At 39.8% G+C, this 21319-nt stretch overlaps 1 protein-coding gene across 26 annotated transcripts in view; it reads left to right on the top strand.

Annotated features, from left to right (window-relative positions):
- ESRRG (estrogen related receptor gamma) overlaps positions 1–21319 on the top strand; it is a 368929-nt gene that overhangs the window by 37209 nt on the left and 310401 nt on the right. For 5 of the 26 annotated variants that reach the window (XM_079328617.1, XM_079328608.1, XM_079328612.1 and 2 more), the window contains one exon: positions 4966–5009. The exons of 20 other annotated variants lie outside the window; for them this stretch is intronic. Coding sequence is in view for 1 of the 6 variants with exons in the window: in XM_079328618.1 (XP_079184744.1) it covers positions 4966–5009 (44 nt within the window). In the remaining 5 variants the exon portion in view is untranslated. Of the gene's footprint in view, positions 1–4176; positions 4237–4965; positions 5010–21319 lie in introns of all 26 variants that reach the window. One more of the 26 variants, XM_079328614.1, reaches the window with a different exon arrangement.

Genomic DNA, 21319 nt, shown 5'->3' with positions numbered 1-21319 from the left:
CAACTGAACTTTTGGGGGGTTGCTAATCCCTTAGGCAGGCTTAGCAGAAAGGGCAAACATATTTATAGCACTTTGAATCAGACTGCAGTGAACAAGTAAGAGTATGTGTTATACCATGCAAATGTTACACAATTTCAGGAAAGCTCAGTGCATAATCATCTTTTAATAGTATTTAAGTTGATGAAATATCTTGTCTGTAAGCAACAGAGTTGTTGGTTCCGTGGACAACAGGTGTTTAAAATAAAAGGTCTTGAGGTTCTTGTTCTGGTGGTAAGTTCTGAAGGTTCTGAACAGATTTATGGGCTGTCTAACTAGGAGTTAACTGTATTCTTTAAGCTCTGTCATTTGTATTATTCCCTAATAGGATTTGATTGGACTTTGTCACATATCTGGCTATGACTGAGTGTGTGTGGGGCTGTCAGCAGCCTCTTCCATGTAGACCTTGGTCTCTTACTGTCTTTGTAGAAGTAAAAAGATCATTCCTGAGGGATCTTTGCTCCAGAGTGGAAGTGTGACACTGGACAGAGTTTGCTTTGGTTGGAGCTGTGAGCACCCCAGGCAAAAAGAACAAAAGTCAAGTCACAAGTTGCAGGCAGTTCATGGAAAAGCTGAAGTGCTCAGACTGAAAATGTCCAGCAGTGAGGGTCACATCTCTGTGAGACAGAAAATCTCCACACTTATGCCATGGACTAAACTTGCATTGAGTGCAATGTTACATAGAAAAGCACATAAATGGCCCTGTAATGGCCCATCAAGAGCCAGAGAAAAAGGAATTATGATCTTGGATTTTACACACAATTTGATTGTATGGAGTTTTTAGGTAAATAAAAAAGAGATCTGACTTCTGGGAATTAACAAAACATTATTTGTACTTTAAAAAAAAAAATATTTTGAAAGAGATTAATGCAGTTGCTAACAGCTGTAATCTGTATGACAAATTTTTAACGTTGATTTCTGATGCCCTATCAATGCAGAATATAGGCTTGACAAAGTGCCCATTCTGTTCTATTTAAGATTTTTAATATGTTTTACATTTTGGCTATTTTTTTCCATTTTTTCTAGATATCAACTATTGGAAAGACATGGAACCTGACTTTAAATGGGGCTCAGGTGCTTGAATTTATACATGCACTCAAGTTGCTTATTGATTTGCCACCTTACCTGTACCCACTCCTTTCCATTTTCTTTTGCTCCATGTGAAGCATACTAGCCGTTCATAGTCCTTCAGGAAAACATCCAGCAAAATAATTGATGTGTCAAGATTATTGGAAAAATGGAAATATGTTTCTAAAGATTGTCAAATCTATTTGTTATATTTTCAGTTAAAAATAGTGTGACTGAGTACCAGAGCAAGTTAAAATTTTGTATTGGAGTTATTTATATCTGAAGTACCTGAAAATAACTAGTTTATTATGTACAAAATTTGAAATTCCAGACTATATTAGAACATTAGCTTAAAGGTCAAAAGCCTCTCCCAAGGAAGAAAGGAAATCAGAAGGGAATTTGGGCTAATCAAGTTAGTTCTGTAATGGTTGCACAGGGGTGATGTGGTTGACACTGTGGCTTCTTTGGGTTACCCATACTGAATGTCCCCAGCTCATCATTGGATCAGCTTCCATGCAAATCCTAGCAGGATTCAACCTTAAGCCTTGACCTCTATAACACAGTCTCTTAGCATTTCTGTCATTTTACTGAGCAGTAAGTGCAGGGGGCCATTGCAAAGGCCTGACTTCACAGAGTGTCCTGTTGGAGGTCTGCTGGATCTTAGCTACACATCCTGCAACCATCTTGGAGCTTAGAAATGGATTAAAACTATCTGCAGTTTTACTGTGAAAACAGAGTTAGCAGTCTGGTGATGTTTACTGTGTTAAAAGGTTGGTGTGTGTGTGTGTGCGTTGCTGTGCTGAACTCTATACATTTATGAGCTCTTTTTATAGTACCATTCCCAGGAGCAGTCCAGGTCCAATCAGGACTGGTATGCCATTGTGCAGAGGTGTTGTTCTAATTCATGTGTAAATGTGGAGTGGTTGCTGCCCCGAGGATATTGCAGTGAAATTACAAACAGGATGAAGAATAGGAGGAGGTGTGGAGGAGAGGGAGGGTGGCTGCAGCGAGGTACACTTGTCTGGTCAGGGATATGGTACATAGAGGCTGATACCAAGTGATGGGCATTTCATTTATTTATAAGGCTGCTGCCTTCAAAACAATTGGCCTCTTTGTCTTTTGTTTGTGTCTTAGTTATTTAAGGTGAAATGTAGAGAGCATGAAATTAATCGTTCCCAAGATCCTCCTGCTCTGTCTCTAGCAATGGCCAACCCCAGGCACCTCAAGTACAGTTGTAAGAGCCTCACAATGGGCAGACTTGGGATAATCTTCTCTCTACACATTCTCGTCCTAATCTTTCATTATTAGGGATTAATTTAAGCTTTGAGGAATGAGGTTTAAAAAAATACTGTATTTGTTGTTCCCCCTCCTCCACCGTCAACCTCATTTAAAATATGAAATATCCTCCCTTGCCTGTCGTTTGAGCTGTTCTCAGGGTAACCCTACCTGCTCCTGGGTGCTTTGGCCAAACCTGCAGCTTGAGAGCTACCATGGTGGTTTTGCTTCCTCTGGTGCCAGAAGGCACCAGTAGATCCTTTTCCCCAGGGAGGTGGGTGAAGGCAGAAGCATGTTGAGCAGTTATGGTCTGGGTGTTCCCATGTCACCATATGTCAAAGCTGTGATGCTGCAGCTGGATCTCTCCTCTTTCTTTTAATATTTTAGTGGCTAATTTGCAGTAAAGCAGAACAGGAAATAACCATAAATAAATCCGGGAACCTTTGTATTAATTTCTTTTGCTAGCTGTGTACATATGAGCAGCTTGCCATTTGCATATGTGAATCTTGTCATAACAATTTTGGGAAGTGATTTGTTAATAATCAAGTTCTCAGAACAGCTCTAAATCAGTAATTGATGTAGGTCTGGATAAAGCAAGCCTTCCGCCTGCCTGTTTTGTGGAGCATTTTTGGCAAGTTTCAAGCTAGTGTGAAAACTAGCCATCAGAATAAAATTTAGGACAGCTGGGATGCTTTGCAGTGAAGACTTTTGGCTCCACAGTTCAAATAATCACAATAGCAGCTCAATTTAGCCTTTGGCTGGGTAGGTTTGGCAGGGCACAATGAAAAATAATTATTTCATGGCCTGCTTATTTGTCCCTTAACAAATAAACTCTCTGACCTATGCAGGCTTATGTAAATATGCTGCCGTATGTGGGGTTGTAGAACACTGTCATGTCCCCATTTGGAAATATGTTTTATTTGCCCTCATGTTGCAAACTTTTTTTAGAGTTCTGTTTTGGAAGCAAAGAAAGGGATAGGATATATCAGATACTGAAGCCCAGACAGCTAGGCACAGAGTCTAAAAAGCCATCTCACAGTCTTTTTTTTTTCTGCAAACACATCCATTAGTATGCAGTGTTTTCACTGCTGTAATAATAAGAGCAATCATGATACGAGCAAGTCCGTCTCTTCGCAGCCTTCCCACGCGGGATGGAGAATGACAGCTCCTAAAGCATTTGGATATTTGCCTGAATGTGTGCTGCTTAGCTAACAGCAGTTCCACTTGCTCTCCATCTTATGGCTTCCTGGATATCCTTCTCAATTTTTTCAGTGACAGCTTAAAATGTGAGATGTGGAGGGGGGAGATAAAAGCCTAGTGAAAGGCTTTTTGTGTGTGTATTTGAGGGAAAGTTTTATTACACTTGACGATGGAGGGATGTGCCGCACTATTTTTTGTTCCCACCATTTTAGTATTTGCACTTTCTGTTGTAGTGGCAGCAGCCAATCCATAATATTCTCTTTCTGCTTCTCCCTCTGGAAGGGGGAAAGTACACAAAAGAATAGGTATCAGTGGTTTTGTCTCCTGGCACCACCATTTTGGTTGTGCAGCAGTAAAAGGAAGCCTTTTTCCCAAAGAGCTGAAGGATCTCTCTAGAATGTCTGCCATTGCACACTCATGCACAGACACACTCACACTTGCACAGGCTCTCACTGAGGTGGCTATGATCTGTTTTTAATAGTGGCACTTTTTCCCAAAGTGTCATTTAAAAAAACATTAGCAGTCATGTCATGCATTGGGATGAATTTCTAAATGTAAATGAGATTCTCTCAGTAATTTATTTACATTTGTTTTCAGCACAACAAATGAGACATCACGTAGCTTCATAATTTCCCATGACCGAGTCACCAGCATGAGGTGTGTAATTTACCCTGATTTAAGATGCTTATCTAGAGGTTCTTGCAACAATACCTGGTGGGCTTTTTTATGCTACTTTCTGCTGGCTTTTAGCCCATCTACTTCACCTCCTTCTCTGTATTTTCAGTTTAAAAAAGTAGAAATGTGTCTGCTTCTTGAGACCTTTTTTTCCGTAAAGCTGAGAGGGATGGCTTTGTTGCTTTTGTTTACTATATTATTTTCCCTGCTATTCCCTTCTCATTTGGTAAAAATCATCAAGGGTTTCCAGAATGTATCTCCATTTACATTATGATGATGCAGGAAAGCAGTGCTGATTGTGGACATTTCTGATGGAAAAATGTTTGTCCAGAAATGAAACAGTGCAGTGGGAAGCATCCTGTAGTTATTTTTTTTCCCTCTCCTCAGCTGAAATGCTAAATCTTAGGCCTGTTCTTGTCCCTAATACTGATTTTAAGTTTCTGATCTGCCTGTAGCTGAAATGATACTTTGCTTGAGATAGGATGTGAATACCAGTTTTCAAATTATGTGGACACAGTCATGTACTACAAAACTCATTTATTTTACGCCTGTAGTTGGACCATTTAGATGTCTAACTACTTGCTTAAGTATTTCAGGTAGGTAGATGATTAAAGGTGCAATGTACCATGCATACAATTTTGTACCTCTTATCTTGCAGACCTGGTTACAGCTTGAGTAAAAATCAGGGCAATGGCTTTTGCTGTTTTACAGGTTATCAGCACAGGAGAACTGAGATACTTTGGTGAAAGTTACTGGTAAGTCCAAAAGTGGTACAAAATGCTGTAGTTTGGGATGTTACAGTGCAAAAAATATTGTATATCTTCATGGACATCTGCAGGATTAACCCTGTGTGGGTGATCTTTTCCTCACAGGGAGGAAGCATGACATTTCTTTGTGTTAATTCCCAAAGCAAAAACCAGTGTCTTCCTTTAAACTGAATAAGCATACTCCAAAAAATAATAGATTTGGACTGGTTTTTAATGTGCATTGTACATACTAGGTCCCAGTTGATTTAATTTTGGCCTGCTGGCCATTTCCTTAACATTGCATGGGTCTAGCACCAAATTATGCTGATGGCCTGTCTATCACCAAATTATTTACAGAACTGCGGTTAAATTATAGAAATCTTCCAGACAAGCAGTGCTCTGGGCAAATTATTTCATCAAAGTTATTTTCCATGGTATACTTAAGCAAAAGCTTACAGGAGCAACATTAATCTTTTTTTGGTATGTGATTATGCAGACGTGGTAACAACCCCCTTTTTAGAAATAGCTTCCTACCTGGGAAAACAGAAGGAAACCATGATATGAAAATTAGTTCTCTCTGTGCTATCCTTGGTTTGAAGTGAACATTTTATGTCAGGGAAACACAGGACTGAGGCTAGCAGTAGGATGGCCATTTCTGCACACTGTCAGCTCCTTCCAGGTCTTGGGAAATTTTCATTCTGTAGACTTTTAGCTGCACACTTCTCTGAATTTGTAAAATCAGCTACTGTAGAAGCAGATCAGAGCTTTACCAGCTCTCCATCATATCCAGGCCCAGTGGTCACTGCCCAGTTTTGCAGAGAAGAACTTTTGTGTGTCTGAAGGCAGCATAGGCATTTTCTGCATTACCCCCATCTAGCAAGATCTGAGCTGCTGTATGTTTATGAAATATACAAAGGGAATATAAATCCTAAAAGCAGGCCCTAACTCCCTATTGTAACTTTCAGACTCTGTTCCAAAGTTTAGAAATATAATTGGGGTAGAACATCTATATTTGGGTTTATATGTAATGGTCATGCCTACTGGTTCACTTGGAAAAATGTTGGCATAGACCACTATTTAAGGACCTTGGGTGCAGCATTTATGTTTAGCTTGGTGTTTTTAATCACTGCATATTTTTTTTTAGTATTCCATGTTGCCATGTGTGCACCAGGAGACAAGAATGCCTTCCCAGCTTCTGCGTGGCTCTGAGCTTTTTGTTGAACAAATATAGAAATGTAGGTTTTAAACTGACTCCCATGAATAAATTCTTCTGGGAAAACAAGTGCTAAAAAATCTGTGTTTTCCAGACCTCTCTCTGGCACTTACTTAGGATAAGGCTCAGCTGTGTGTAGATGGCAGGCTGGAATGGGACCTCTGTGCTCAGGGCCCAGATGTGGAAAACCTTATATTGTGTGAGGAAGGGTGGCAGACTCAGGAACTTCAGCACGAGAGCTAAAGGCTTTTGCAAGCTGAACATCTGATTAAACTTGATTTCTCTCAGGTGTTGGGTGGTGGTTGATGTTATGTGGGGGAACCCCCTTGGCAGCTCACCCAGGGGGACTCAGAGGCAGCTGAGAGGTGATGCTCTGATAACTGGGGTTTCATGATGTTGTTAGAGGATTTTTTTTTTTTTGATTGGTAGGATGTAAATATAGGTGAAAGGTGGATCTTGTCTACTTATGATCCTCAGCAGATGCAAGTCTGATTAAGAATTCCCTTAATTTGGAAATGCTTGTAAAGACAGGAAGATACTTAAAGCTGGCTTTGTCAACAAAATGGAGGAGCTGTTCTTTCAGGGCCCATTAACAACAGTGCCAAGATGGCCACTGCTGCACAAATACTGGGAATTATGTTTCTACAAAACCCTAGAAACTCTGAATTGTATATCTCACCAGTTCTTTACTCCCCCAGTTATAATCCATATCTCACTTATTGCTAGAGTCAACAGTCTAATGGTAACAAAAAATACAACCTTTCATCATCTATTGATTTTCAGTCTTTAAAACCTGACAATAAGCTATTTTTTTCCAATTTCTCGATAAATAGGAACATTTATTGGTTTTTCAGTTTTGTTGTATTACATTAGAATAAATTTTACTGCATATAGTGGGTAATGTAGCATCAGGAGAGATGTTTACGTTCAGCAAGTAACTTTTAAAACTGCATAGCTCAACTGAGATATGTAAACAAATTTGTAATACTAGTTTAATTTAGATTACAATGCAAAATACTCAGCCTGGAGCTCATTTTTCTATTTATTCCATTATGATCCTCTAACTAATGGAAGAGAATTGCCATAAAAAATAATTACAGTAAAGGTGAACATCTACTTTCTTCTCATAAAAAATAATTACAGTAAAGGTGAACATCTACTTTTTTCTCTGTCTGAGGAAGAGGGAGGAATTTTGAGGTATAGTAAGCACCAGGACATTGGGGTTTATTTCCTAGAAATCCACCACTGACAGTGTTGTATAGGTTGGGCAAGTAATAAATTCTGTCTGTGTGATACTGTGTCAAACGACACTGCACAAACATCATCTTTCTCTGTGACCTCAGTTACCTTCTCTCCTCTTGAAAAAGGAGACAAATTGGGATGTGATTTAGCTGTGGTAGAACTTGGGATTTACATCCCAAGTTGCCTCCCCACTGCCACCTGACTTCACAGAGAAAATCACCTAGTAGGTTTTTTTCCATTCCAGAACCTCTCAAGAGACACAGAAGATAAACAGTTGCATCTTGCTTACTCTTGTGGTGATAAATGGAAATTTGATGGTATTTTAATCTCTGCTTTTAAACCAGTTAAAGTTTTATTTTATTTTATTTTATTTTATTTTATTTTATTTTATTTTATTTTATTTTATTTTATTTTATTTTATTTTATTTTATTAGCAGTTAATTTCTCTTCAGATGGCATTGAGTCCTACAGACAAAGGCAGTAAGCTCTTAGATGTTTCCATTCTAGCACCAAAAATCCTGAGGTGGAGGTGCCTCTGCTGAGGTGAGGATGTACAGAACAACCTCTGCTTTAAACCAGCTGTGCCACTGTGCTACCAACAGTGGCCTTTGCTGAGCCAAGTGGTTCTATTCAAGGTTATCAAAGTGATCATCCTGGCAGGCTTCTCAGGTGAAAACATTCACTTAGATGGTGAAACATTTTCCTGAACACTCTGAACGGGGTTCTGGTTTATGTTTCATAACCCTTTCACAGTAAGCGAAGAGGGAACTATTTGGGCAAAACACTTCCTTTTGGGTGTGTTGGGTGTGATTCTCTGAGGCACAGGCTCTTTCTCCTAAGCTGCTGAGGATCTTGCTGTCATCTTTGTCTTACAAGATCTGATGTACAAGGAGTTAATAGATATCCAGTGACCAAAGCCATTTATATTTCTCTTTATATACAGAAGTGAAGTGGAGCATGTAAAATTGGAAAGCAGAACCAAACCTGAAATTCTCTAACTTTATGACTAGTGTGTGTTATTTTCCCATGATCTTTAATTACATTCTGTTCTGGAGGGGGGAGAGAGGGAATGCTAATCTGGTGCACCAACTGGGGGAAAACAAACTGTTTTACAGCGGGAGTCTAGATGACAGCACACAGCAAATGCAAAATCTGACATTCATATGAAAGTGAGCTAAACAAGACCATAGAAGAGAGGCAAAATGACTGCAGGAAGAGGAATGCAAGTGGTTTAGGAAACCATGGTTTCTCTATTTATTGAAATAGCACAGCCGACCTTCAGGGTGGTGCTGATACAATGTAGATTTCATAGAGCAGCACCAAGAGAGATGGCTGTCATAAAGAGAATGTGTGATTGGATCCAGGTTCATGAGAAACTAGGTTTAGAAGAGTATTGCCCTTCCCTCTTTGAACATATAATATAGTGAGGCATGTCTCATTGCACTGAATGGAAAGATGCTATTTTCAGGACTGCTGTTTGCTGTGCTTGCTAATGAATTTCTAAGGGGTGTTTGAGCCTTGGATATTGACTGTAGAGATGCTTGCAGTCTGTTGGAAGAGATGTGACTGAACACGAAGCTTAGTTCTGTGTGCATACAATCCTGCTCCCTGTGATTTTCCCTCAAGTTGTATATTCAATATCACTCTGCAATCATAAATAATTTGTAGAAGTCCAGCTGTGACTTAAAGCTTCTCTACAAACAGCATCCAGGGTGCAAAGTCATGTGATACCCTTTTACTTTTTTCACTGGCTAAAATAGCCTTTAAAAAGCTATTCCCACTTCCAGTCCAAATATTAAAACCAACAAACGAAAGTTAGATGTTTTTGCTCAGAAAACAGAAGGAAACCATGATATGAAAATTATGGCACAAAGGGTCTCTGCCCTGTTTCTTGGTCCCGATGTCTTCTTCATCCCCTTAGCTGGGAGCTAGATCACAGCATGCTGATGTGCTCTCCTGCACCATAGGGGCTGAGTTTCTGTGCAGAAGTAAATGTCTTTGCTGAACAGCTTGACTTAGCAGCACTATACACTTATTATTTATTTGAGTAAGGGGTGTGCAGACTGTGTAAAAATAACATTCCCAGGGTTGTTGTAGTGCCATGTTTGAAAGGCAGTGGAGAGCCTGGCCTAAAGGTATCCTTTGTAAATAAAGGTTTAGGAACAGATCTTTCCTTGAGTCTTTCCCCTCACATTCATTAGCCTACTATTCAAAAGTCATTGAATTTTTTTTGTCTTGGTGGGCAGCATGTTCCTTATTCTCTGGGAGGAGAACCTGGGGAAGCTATGATGTGTGTCAGTTTAACACCTTCCAGTGGCGTGTGTGGACTGCTCCCCAGTACTGGTAACCCATAATAATCATGGAGCCAACAGGGCAGTGTGTCTTATACCTCTTAGCATCAGCTGTGACTGGCATGGATCCCTGGGCTAAGATCAAGGATGAAATGAACTCTTGTGTGCTTGGATGTGTTGATTATGAGCAGATCATCACTCAACACCCATGTTGTTATCACATTCTGGGCATTTTACCTCTACCCCAGGAACAGTTGTAGCAGTGAGCTTTAATCTGCATTCCAATTTTAAATTTAACTTCTATGTGACCCCCTAGGAAAAAAAAAGTTAAATTGTGTTTTGAAATAGAAAATAAGTGAAAGGTGGAATGAGAGAGTGTAGAATAATCAAGATGATTTTTTTTTCTCTTTGGTAGATGCTAGGAAGGAACAGGAACATACTGTGACTCCTCTCCTCTTGCTCCTGGTTTTTTGCAGTTATGTACACTGTGGTCCCAATACCTTCAACCATTTCCAGCCAGCTCTGTCACTCAGAAGCCAGACTTCACTCCCATACCTTTTAGCAGTGCTGTGCCTCAGGGCATTCCCTTGGGACATCCTCTGCACTACTTGCTGCTTCTTATCACTCTCAGCTGGAAAAAGCACACTGCACTTTCCATCCAAGCCCAATGGCACACTTAAGCCGTATAAAGGCCATTTGACATCATTTACATTTTTCATTAGCCTTCTAAAGGAGTTTCTCAAAAGGTGCAGTGGCTTTCCTAGCTTTTGAACTCCTTTAGAAGACTGTAATAATTTTGGACCACTAGTCTACCGGTGGCCTATAATCATTATGCAAAACATTGCCCAAACATAACATAACTAATTGCACAATTAAGGTTGCTTTGTCCTCATCATCCCATTCATCATACTCCTCATTCATACCTGTAGTCAGCATCTGGCATTAACAAAGGCTGTATGTGTCCCATTAATACATTCCTTTTGTAGTAAAAAAATGCCTTTTGTAAATCTCGTTGATACTTAAGGGTCCTGCTAGCTTGTTCAGTAAGCCTGAAAACTGTGTCTAGAAAGCCTGGTAGGGTACATCCCTTTTTCAGACATTTAACAGGAGTGTAATGCAGTGGTACTCCGGGACACAAACAGCAACTCTCAGAGCTCAAAAAGGAACCTGATACAAGTCAGCAAAAGACCCCCCCTTTCCTTAACAACATTGAGGTAAGTAATACAGTGTTTTGCTATTTTTAAAAATCTGAGGCAAATAATACAGAATAGCTTTTCTTCACAGCGGACATTTCAAGGTCATCAGTGCTGCTAGTCTGACGTAAGGCGCATAATCAGTTCCTTCTGATAGTCCACACCAGAACCGAGCAAACCAAACCAACTTGGAAAGTGCAGGAGTTAGCAGGGGAAAACCCCAGAATATCTGTGAATCAGAATGCCACAAATGGCCTGGTGCCTTTACCAGTCAGACTTACAAGGTTTTGTGCTTGAAGGAGTTGAGGGTGTGTTTGTCACATCAGGACAGGGTGGGAGCGTCTTTCATTGGAAGCTTAGGAGGTCTGCAGCACCATAATTCTTCTTATGAAAAGGAAATGATGTCAGTTTCTACTTCTGGAATCTTTCCCCACTACTCTATAAATTTAAAGAAATAAAACACAAACAGAAAATTGATTTTTGAATGATGGTGAATTATTGTCATTAGAGGAACTGTAGTTTTGTGTCAAGAGAAAAAAAGCTCGGTGTACTATATGCTACAGTGTACTATATGCTACTTTCTAAAGCATTACTTAATGTACCAGTCATTGTTGGGAACATGGAGTCCTTTTAATGCTAGTCAGGTAATATGTCATTCTCTCTGTAGAAACTCTGCAGCAGAGACATGAGTTATATACTGATGTAGTTATCAGAAGATCATGTGGTAGCACTAATGTGAGTCACTAAAGTGGAGTTTGCCCCGTTTGAAATTTTTACATAATTAAAGTGAGTCATTGTCCAAATTCTGCCAAAGTGCAGATGTCTTTAATTTAACATATGCAGTTCAGCTTGCATATGCCTTCCATAGGTGAACATCTTTTCCTTTGTGCACTACTCTGGGTTAGCTTTGGTCTGGGAGATGTTTCTCTTTGCCATTCAATGTGTAGTGCTCCCACTGAATCCATAGCAGCTTTAGAAAATATATTTGGAACACCCAGACCTCAAATAGTCTTCTCCACTTTGTTTCATGTTCTGCTGGTAATTCTTTAAACACACATAGGTAGATCAAAACAAGTGTCTTTTTGTTTCTGTTATAATGAAGGATATGGCCCACGTTTCCTGGTGAAATACATTCAGTTGCCTTCTGTGACTTTGTGTCTCTGGAACCAGGCAAAGATCAGGGAGAGGATCAAAAATGCAAGGAAGGTTTCTTTAAGAGAAAGCCAGCTGGACATCCTTACATAGATATAGGACTTCCAAAATTCATCTTCAATATGGTGGATGGCTTAGTACACAGAGGAAGTTAAACCAGGTGCCCTCCATGCAGCTGGCTGAATCACCATGTTCTTGAGGATTTCACAAATCATTTGGTTTTTGTGATGTGAAGATGACTACTCTGAGTTATTTGGCTGAAGGAGCAGTACCTTTTCTTTCTTTCCCCCTGTCCCTCTTCTCTTTCTCTCTTTCTGTCTAATTTTTTTCTTCCCCTCATAACCTTTCTGAGCTGCAAATGTTGTTGTTCTCCATTTAATGTTGAGACAACAAGAATGTGGTTAACCATCACATCCAGATGTAGCTTGTAGTTTTGCAGGGCAGAGAAGGAAAGAACAGGCTTATTTAGAAGCATTGGGAAATTTTCTGATTAATTAATGAGAGATAGAGAAAATGACTAAGGCTGGTCTGCTAATTTCTGAGTCACTGGGTAAATGCTATTTTTTCTTATTTGCCAATCCCTCAGTAGGGACATTAAATAATGTTTACTACTTTCCCAGGAAGGGAAGGAGGTTGTGATACAGGAGAAAGTTGTATATTTGATTTTAAAAGTCAGCTCTTCTCCTGCAGAAGGACTGCAGCCTTATGCAAGAGGGCATCATGCATACTGGTCCATCCGGAGAGTAGCCAGCTGAAGGGCCATAGGTTTCAAGCACCTTCTCAGAGTCCTGGAAGCTACCTTTAGTAATTTATTCATGATGGAGATGAGAAATAAAATCTTCCTGTAGTCTCCCTTCCCATGCTGTCAGTTAATACTGCCAGAAAAAAAAAGAAGGAACTTCCCACACCTTCACCTTTACTTGCTGCAGAGAAAGGATTACGCAGGTAAGCAGTCCTGCGTGCCAGGTAAATAAACAGAGTCAGGAGCATGTGATTTTTGACACCCTCAGTGCTTTCTCCCTATTCCTGTTATATTTAAATGTTCTGTCTTCTATGGTTCGTGATCTCTTGTTCTTCTTAACTTTTATCCCCCCCAGTAAAAATCTTTGCGGCAAAATATAAAGCTGCATGGATGTGCCAGAATTGTGAAGCACAGTGTCCTAAATGATGTAACTCAGGTTTTGGGAGCAGGATAATTGCAGTAGTGTGATGCTTCTTTTAGAATAATTAGTCTTTCTGAGAACCAGGGTATAAAAGCCTGTGCAGAGCACAGTAATGAGGCAGTTACACCATTTCCAGTATTTGTGTGCCCCTGCATCGCACTGCAGATCAGAGCAGGCGTGCCCACAGTGATGGTCAAGGAATGATTTCATCTTTGTAGCCCTGTGCCAGGACTGTGATACAAAATACGTGGGATTCATTCTAAAGGAAAGCAGCACTCATCTTCCATACTAAACTAGGGGGCCTTTGAGATCATTAAGAATCATTTTTACAAAGGAGAGTTTTATGTTTCCATTCATGGAGCCAAAGTCTGTTCTCATGCCCTGTTACTGCCTGGCACTTGCCCATCCAGGAATGAAATCTACTTCAGCTGCGTGCTCTTGCAGATGTTGGGATTTCAATTTCAAAGTACAAACAATTCTAATATTAAAAGGACTACTTCCCCAGTGGGAATATGGGTTGCATGAGCTTTCTGACTTTTCTGTTTCATCTTTTGATTGTATATGATATCACCTTTAGATCTCTCTATCAGTTTGGGTTTTTTTTTATTAGCACCACAGTGGACAAAATGTCAGTAAAAGTTAAAGTGGAAAGAGTCCTCAGAGAGATAAAGGTCTTCCACTTTTCACTATATGGTTGACTCTGCTGCCCTTTTCTGCTGGAGTTTAGTCTGCTGGGGCATTTCTTTGCTTAAGTTAAATTTACTTAGCTGTTATATAAATAAGGGATAGCCTTGGCCATTAGGTAAATCTACTGATGGAGGAAAAAGGGATTTTCTAGAGTGCCTGTATGCCTTTCTGAGACATGGAGTTCAAAAACATCTGATAAGGTAACCTTCAGCTGGTTTTCTGCAATGACTTTTGTCAATGAGCCTTAAAAGCATTGATATTTTCAAGCGTTATAGCTGAAGAGTACTGCAATGTCCTTGAACTACCCACCAGCCAAAGAATGACATCTCCAAACTCAGCTGGTGAATTCCTATGTACTGTCATATTTGTGATTTACCTTTTCCTTTCTCTCTGTGGCTGGAATCACCAGGACCTTGGCTCTACCCAGTATGCAACACTAGACTGGTACCACTCCTAGGTGCTGCCTGGATTTGCTGTTGCCCTCAGAATATTTGTTCCTATATTGTATAGTGAGGATAATCCTTTGTTTAATTTTTTTTAACATTTTGAAAGGAAAATAGGAGTCTCATTCAGGTCTTTCCATTTTTGCATGATAGTACAGTTGAACAACGTGTACATGTGTTAATTAAACATCCTATCTTATCACTGTTTTGGTAAGTGTCCTGTAAATTTAATCACTACGACACCTCTGTACACATTACAATCCTTTTAAAGATCTAGAGAAAAATCCTGGTGGATTATTCAAAGCACTAAATCACACAGAATTACAGTAGTTATTAGAGGCATTAAAACCTCTGATAAGAAGCTTTATCATGCATTTTTGGGGAAGCTTAATCTTTATCAGAGATGACTGTAAATAGAAAGGAACAGTAAAAAAACTTGATAACAGTTTATTTTACAGTACATCAATAATCAGGTACTGTAATTACAGTATAGTTATATATTTACTGCATAGTAAGTAAGTACAGTTTATTACAGTTTTCTTGCTTTTCTATTATTGCAATTACCTGCAAGACCTGAGCCACCAAGGGGCCTTACTGTATTTCCATTTACCCTGAGTTTACACACACATACACACATACTTACATTGCATATATGTTTGACTGCTTCAGGGAGTTGAACCAGTTTGCATGGAGGAAGAACAGGCAGTGGACATGCTAAAGAATCTCTTCCACATGTACATTTACCTAGATTCAGAACTATAAATGAGGGGGATTGGATTTTATCTATGATTATATTTAGCTATCTAATTTTTTCTCCTCTTTTTTTTTTGGCACTGGAAAAGTTGTGGTATTCTTAATCACGTAGATAAACCTCTCAGTTACAGACCTACTCAGTGTGTGCATGTTTATATTTTATCTGTACATTATTTACCTCTGTACATGCACATCTGAATAAAGATTAGATTAAGTCTCTGTTAATTGTACTTGGCTTGTGTACATGCCTGTGTTTAGGTGTTTTCAGGAGTAACCTTGAAGTGTTCTGTCATTTTGGGTGTAGGCTAAGTGAAGATGACCCATTAGGTGTGACTTCTTCTAATTTAGTGCTGTTTGCAGTGTTAAAGGTTCTAGTTAGTTTAAGAGTTACTGTGGAGCTGGCAGAAGAAATGTTCATGTTGGAAATCAGAACTTTTCTTGGTAAGAAGTGATGAAGGTGTAATACAAAATATAGCCCATGAATGGTATAGAGTGAATCCTGCTCCTTATGCCTCTGGTAGGAGCACAGCCATGTGCAGATTTGGGTAGCACAGCCCAAATAAGCTACAGAGAATTCGGCTAAAGTCCAAAGCAAAAGCAATGAGGGTGATAAGAGAGCAAGGAAATGTGACCTGAAGATAGTGAGGGTGCTTGGCCAAAAAAAGAGATCTCTGGGGGACAATATGGCAAAGGGCAGTAAGAATACAAAAGGCTGTGGGAAAAGAAAGTCGGTAATTTATTCTTCTTGGTGAGAAATAGGAGGATATGGGATGTAATTGGTTCAACAGGACCAAATAAAAATCACATTCGGTATTAGCAATGGCCTTCTAAAGCAGATAAAATCTTGAATGTGGAATTTCTTCTGTTGGAATTTTTTTTGAAACAGGCATTAATGGTCCTGCCTGGAGGCACATAGGGACAAAAGGCATCAAGACATCTTAGCAACACTCCTAGCCCAGTTTTCTGTACCAGTGGATCAAAAGAAAAACAGGTGAATTGCTCATCTGAAACAAAACTTCTGTCCAGTAAAAAGTCTTGCAAAGATTCAGCACCTACATGTGTTTGGTGTACTACTAAAACTTTATTTCTATCAAGATTTGAGGGCAGATGCTGCAATGGCTGAAGCTGATGACTAAAACTTCCCCTGGCAGTAGTGGAACCAATGTTAATTTATACCATAAAATCTCTGTTTTGCTGATTGTTTTCAACTAGTGATTGCACATGACAGGCATAGTTTATCCTGCTTAATAATAAACTAGAAAGTAAGATGTATTTGAAGTCTAGTAGCAAGTGTCCATATATGTTTAACCTACTCTTATTTTCCTTTTCTTTTTGATGGAGTAAAATTTCAGGTAATTTATTTATTATCTAGTCCTTGTTGACTGGGGGACTCCATGTTTAATTTTCAGGTGCAATAACTCATATTTTTTTTTCTTAGTGTGAAACAACTCTGACATAACAGCATAACTTTTGGTGTTATTCAGTTTGGTTTTTTTTCTAGAACAAATGTTGAGTTTATTTCTATAGTAGCTGGAGTTTGTGATAAACAGGGAGAAGCAATGACCCAGAGTGAGAATGGTTTGCTTGCTATACCAAAAATTCTTCCTGCTGAAGACAGTTGTACTGGTATGCTAGATTGGGTTTGTACAATTCAGAACAGAGGTGCATGTAATTATGTGGGTTTTTCTCCTTGGTTTTTGAACATATGACTGATGAGTAAGTGCTGAATTTCCAGCTTTCTGCCTGTACTGCAAGATGTCCATGCTCTTGGCCACATGGAAAGTATGCTGCATTCAGCAATACTGGTAAACTTCCAAATGCTTTCCCTGGGAAAAAAACCTGGGATTTTTTGAAAGAAATCATATCATCCTTTTAAGTACAAGTGATCTTCATGGCCCCTTTTCCACTTATCCCACTTTGCTTCCAATGGTGTGCAAAATGCCAGGCTGATGAGTAACATGGAAATGCTGCACCAGCAGGACAGAAAGGCTCAAGTCTTAATTGGGAGGGCTGATTTGGAGGTTGTTGGTTCCTTTGCAGGTATTTAACAGGAAACATGAATAGAAAGATGCTGAGGTTGCTATTTATGGCTGAGGCCACTTGCATACAGTCCACCGAGTGTGTTTACAGTGTTGTTAATACTGCTGTGGGGTTTCATCTCCATTTCAGAGAGAAAGGGGTCTCCAGTGGTTTTCTGAAAACAGTGAACAAAAGACTTCCTAATTTTTTTTTAGACTTATGCTATTCCTAATGATGAGGATTCTAAGGATATGGTTTTTGAAAAATTTGTTTTATTTTAGTAAACATTCTTTCTACAGAGCCACATTAGAGAGGAAAGAATAGGATTATTTAAAGGAGGGGAATTAATTGTGTCACTTCTATAGGCATTAGGCAAATTGCCTCACTTATAGTTAAGAGGTAGCATGGGAGTATTTAAGTATAGGGTACCTCCAATGCACTTTATGATAGTCTTAGCTTATGACCTTATATCATTTTATTTCTCTATTAAACAAGGCATTCCTCATGGAGACTGCGATTGTGCACAGTGCTGTAGTTAGCACCTCATGCCCTGAGCTGTGTGGGGCACCATGATAAAACAGGGAAGGGGGTGTTGGGTACTTGAGGAGTTTGTATGGGAATCCAAGAAATAAAAGGTGATACTTGATATGTGGTAGGGTGGGAGATAGGTAAATGGGGTGTGAAAATGTCTTAACTCATAATTGCATGCTATGTGTTTTACCCATAAACCTGCTTTAAATGGGTGCAGCAGATGCCACAGTTAAGAGAGTGACTTAAAAGTCATTATGGGCCACCCAGAAATACTAGACCAAGTCCCTGACTCCAGAGGTAGTAAAGACCTCACAGGTCAGTCCAGTGATGGTGCTCAGCATTTATGTGTGAATTTGGCATTTCACAGAGGGGTGCTCAGATCTTGAGAAACAGACTGTGCTGACTTGGAGCATCCCCGTGCCTTGGGGAGAAGAGAGTGTGACTGGTGAAAGATACTGTTTCTGAGTTTTATTTTACATAAAAATTGTCCCAGGAGGAGCAAGAGAATGTTTTTGGACAAAAGCAGCACTGGGCTGTTTTCTGCATGGGAACAAATGCTGACCCTGTAGGGTGGGTATTGCTGCTCAGGGACTTAGGCACAGGTAGTTTATGGATCCTGGTAGGTTTTGGGCCACATTGCATGTTACATTGTCCAGTCCTTTGCAGAGGAGTAAATGGAGTTGTGAGGAGAGATACAGCTCTAATGTTATGTGGACTTTCAAGTCAGAATTGACAAACATACTGTGTGTAGACATTTTCAGGGTTGGGGAGCAGCCAGATTCTCAAGCTTACCTCACAGGGCTGTGAGTTCAGTAATTAAATTACTGCTGAAAACTTAGATACTCTAATGCTTGCAATCCAAATGTCTCACTCGTAAATACTGAAATGGTAGTTGTGAGGTTTTTTTCTTCTCTTTTTCCTATTTAGTTCAGTGGGAAATACTGTAAATTTGGCATAACAACCATAGAAGGCAATAACTTTAGTTATGACCTCTGGAACAACATATAATATATTGACTGAGAAGTGGGTAATACTTTGTGCTCAATATCAAATCTTAAAACATCAGACAAACTTGTAAAATGTTTCCTGCCACTCTCTGTATGCCAAACATATTACAGTTGCACTTTGAGCTGAGTGTACAATGTAGCTGGAGGAACAACAGAGAGGATCTTGCCTGTAATGTTCACAAAATAGCAAAAAAAGGAAAAAAAAAAACCAAAAAAACTAGAGCTGATATGTTCCTGTGTGTGATTAAAAATGTATACCTTCATTTGTTTTTCCTCATGGAGACAAATTATAGTAAAAGGAATATACCTGCTCAGGCACCCAGAGTTTCTTCCAGGAAGGTCATCTCCCAGAAATGAGATGGAAAAATAAATTAGGTAAGAGTAATGGCTGAGGAAAAAAAGTGAACTTCATAGCAAAAAGAGTGAAGTAAGATCTCAGCGCAGGAGATTTTTTTTTTTTTTTTTTCTTTTTTTGCAGCACAGGACTGAATGAGCAATGAGCTCTTAAATTACCACAGCAGATTAAATAAACGAAATACATAGACATTTTTAAAAAGTTTCATTTTCTCCTCTCAACAGTAGCTGTTCTGTGGTTTGTGTTGTTATGGCTGTTTACAAGCACTGTTTACACAAAAATCACGTTTTTCTCCCACGAGTGACGTAGCTGATGATGGGAATGCGCCTGTTCCTCAGGGAGGCAGAGCACACAGGGCTCTCTGAGCACCTCATGCTGCTTGGCAGCTCCTGATGCCAGGATTTGGAACCAGCTGCCTTCGTGTTGATCTCTCTGAGCTCCTTCACAGGAAGCAAGAGTTGGTACTCAAGGAGAGAGGACCTTGTTTGAGAGCTGCAGTGCAGGGTAAATCTCCCTTTTCCTATGGCCAAGCCTTGCATCCTCTCTGTTCTGAATAGAGGTGCAGCTTCTGTGAGCTGCTGTCAGGAGCCTGGCTGGCAAGATGCAGGATATAGGAACAAATTAACCCAATCTCTGCATTAGTATTTTCCCAGGAGCACTTACAATGTATGTCTGTTTGTTTTGGGCTTTTTAAGTGACATTAAACTACCTTCAAGGTAGCTCTCTTCCAAAATCCATTGCAGACAGAGGAGGGATGGCCTGACAGGAGCTGGCAGCAGCAGGACAGGCTGATTGCATGCTCACCTCCAGCAATGAGGGCTGCCCTGAGTTAAAACATCAGGGAAGGACTTTGTGCAGGAAAATAATGAAAACACTGACAGGGTGAGACCATATGCTGAAAGGGAAAACTTATTTTCTTAAGAGGCACAATCATGCTTTGTTGAAGGAGCATTGTAAGGAAACAAATAGGATTTTAAAAAACCCTGCTTCCCACAGAAGCAATAGAAAAGGAATTTCTGGTAGGAAAGGTATGGTAACCGAATTATTTTTGTGATATAAAAACATTCCAGTGTTGTGCTTGCAGCCTGTGAGGAAGAGGGAAAGAAAGAAAGAAAGTGAAACTAACTGGGAGCAGCTGAAAGTGCTTCACTGTATAGGTTGAGAGCAATGAGAGATTAAAAAAATTATGAAATCAGTTAACAGTGCATTAGATAACTTTATAAGAGTTTACTTTAACAAGGGAAATATTTGTTCTTGTGTGTGTGAATGCAGCCTTTATTTTCATCAGTTTTAGTCAGCCTTGCTTCTAATGGCAGTGAGTTTTCAGCAGAGGAGACAGCCCACCAAGACCCCTGGTTATGACATGCATAGTTGGAGATTTTTAACAGATCTAGGTGTAAAGGCATTGGAGAAGAAAGTATCCTGTAGCTCTGCATTTAATTTCTAACTTTTAATTATTTTTTGGTTCTGAGAAAAGGTTCTGTGTTCAGTTTTGTGCCAAGCATGGTTAGCATTAAACCCAGACCATGCCTCTAGGAGTTGCAGGTTTTCTACATAAAAGTTTGGTTTTTTTCTCTCTGCTTTGTTCTGACTATCTATTGTGGACCTGTTGTCCCAATGATCTGAATAATCTTCTTCCTTCAAACAACTCTTAGGTATCCATGTTTTCATGAGGAAATGTGTAATTCATTCCATGCCATGGGCCAGTAGTGGAACAGAGAGTGAGGAATGGGAGGTGATCTGGGGAAGACAAGAAGATAAATAGCATAGTGCTCATGCAAGAGGGAGAGGAAAAATCCTGATCCAGGGTTGAGTTTGGCCCATGTGCTGTCTTCTGAGAGACAGGGGGGTCTGGGAATAGAATGTGCCCAGCAGCACGTGCCACAGAGGGGCTGTCCCCAGCATTTCCTTCCATGCCACATGTAACCACGAGGAGCAGAAGTCACCAGCAGCTTCCCACAGCTCTGGCCATCCCCACAGTAACTTTTAGTGACTGTCACAGTTTACCATGGCACTGGTAAAGATCAAATGGCCCTAGGTTTTGATTTGTGTGGTTGTGACTCATTTTACTGAAGGAAATGTAATTTTGAGATGAAATGGCAGAATTGGAGGTGTGTGAGAGGCAGCATATAAAATGGTATAAATTGGATCCCATTTGGGACTCTTGCATTGTTTCAGTGTCCAGGGATGATTTAGGCTGTAACACCCCTTAGCAAAGTAGGAAGAGAGTTGTATGATGCTCATTTTGGAGGCAAATACTTTCTCAGTGT

Source organism: Erithacus rubecula, assembly GCF_903797595.1.
Source record: "Erithacus rubecula genome assembly, chromosome: 2".
Taxonomy (NCBI): Eukaryota; Metazoa; Chordata; class Aves; order Passeriformes; family Muscicapidae; genus Erithacus; species Erithacus rubecula.
Note: the sequence above shows the minus strand (reverse complement) of the source record. Positions and strands in the feature narration are given on the sequence as shown.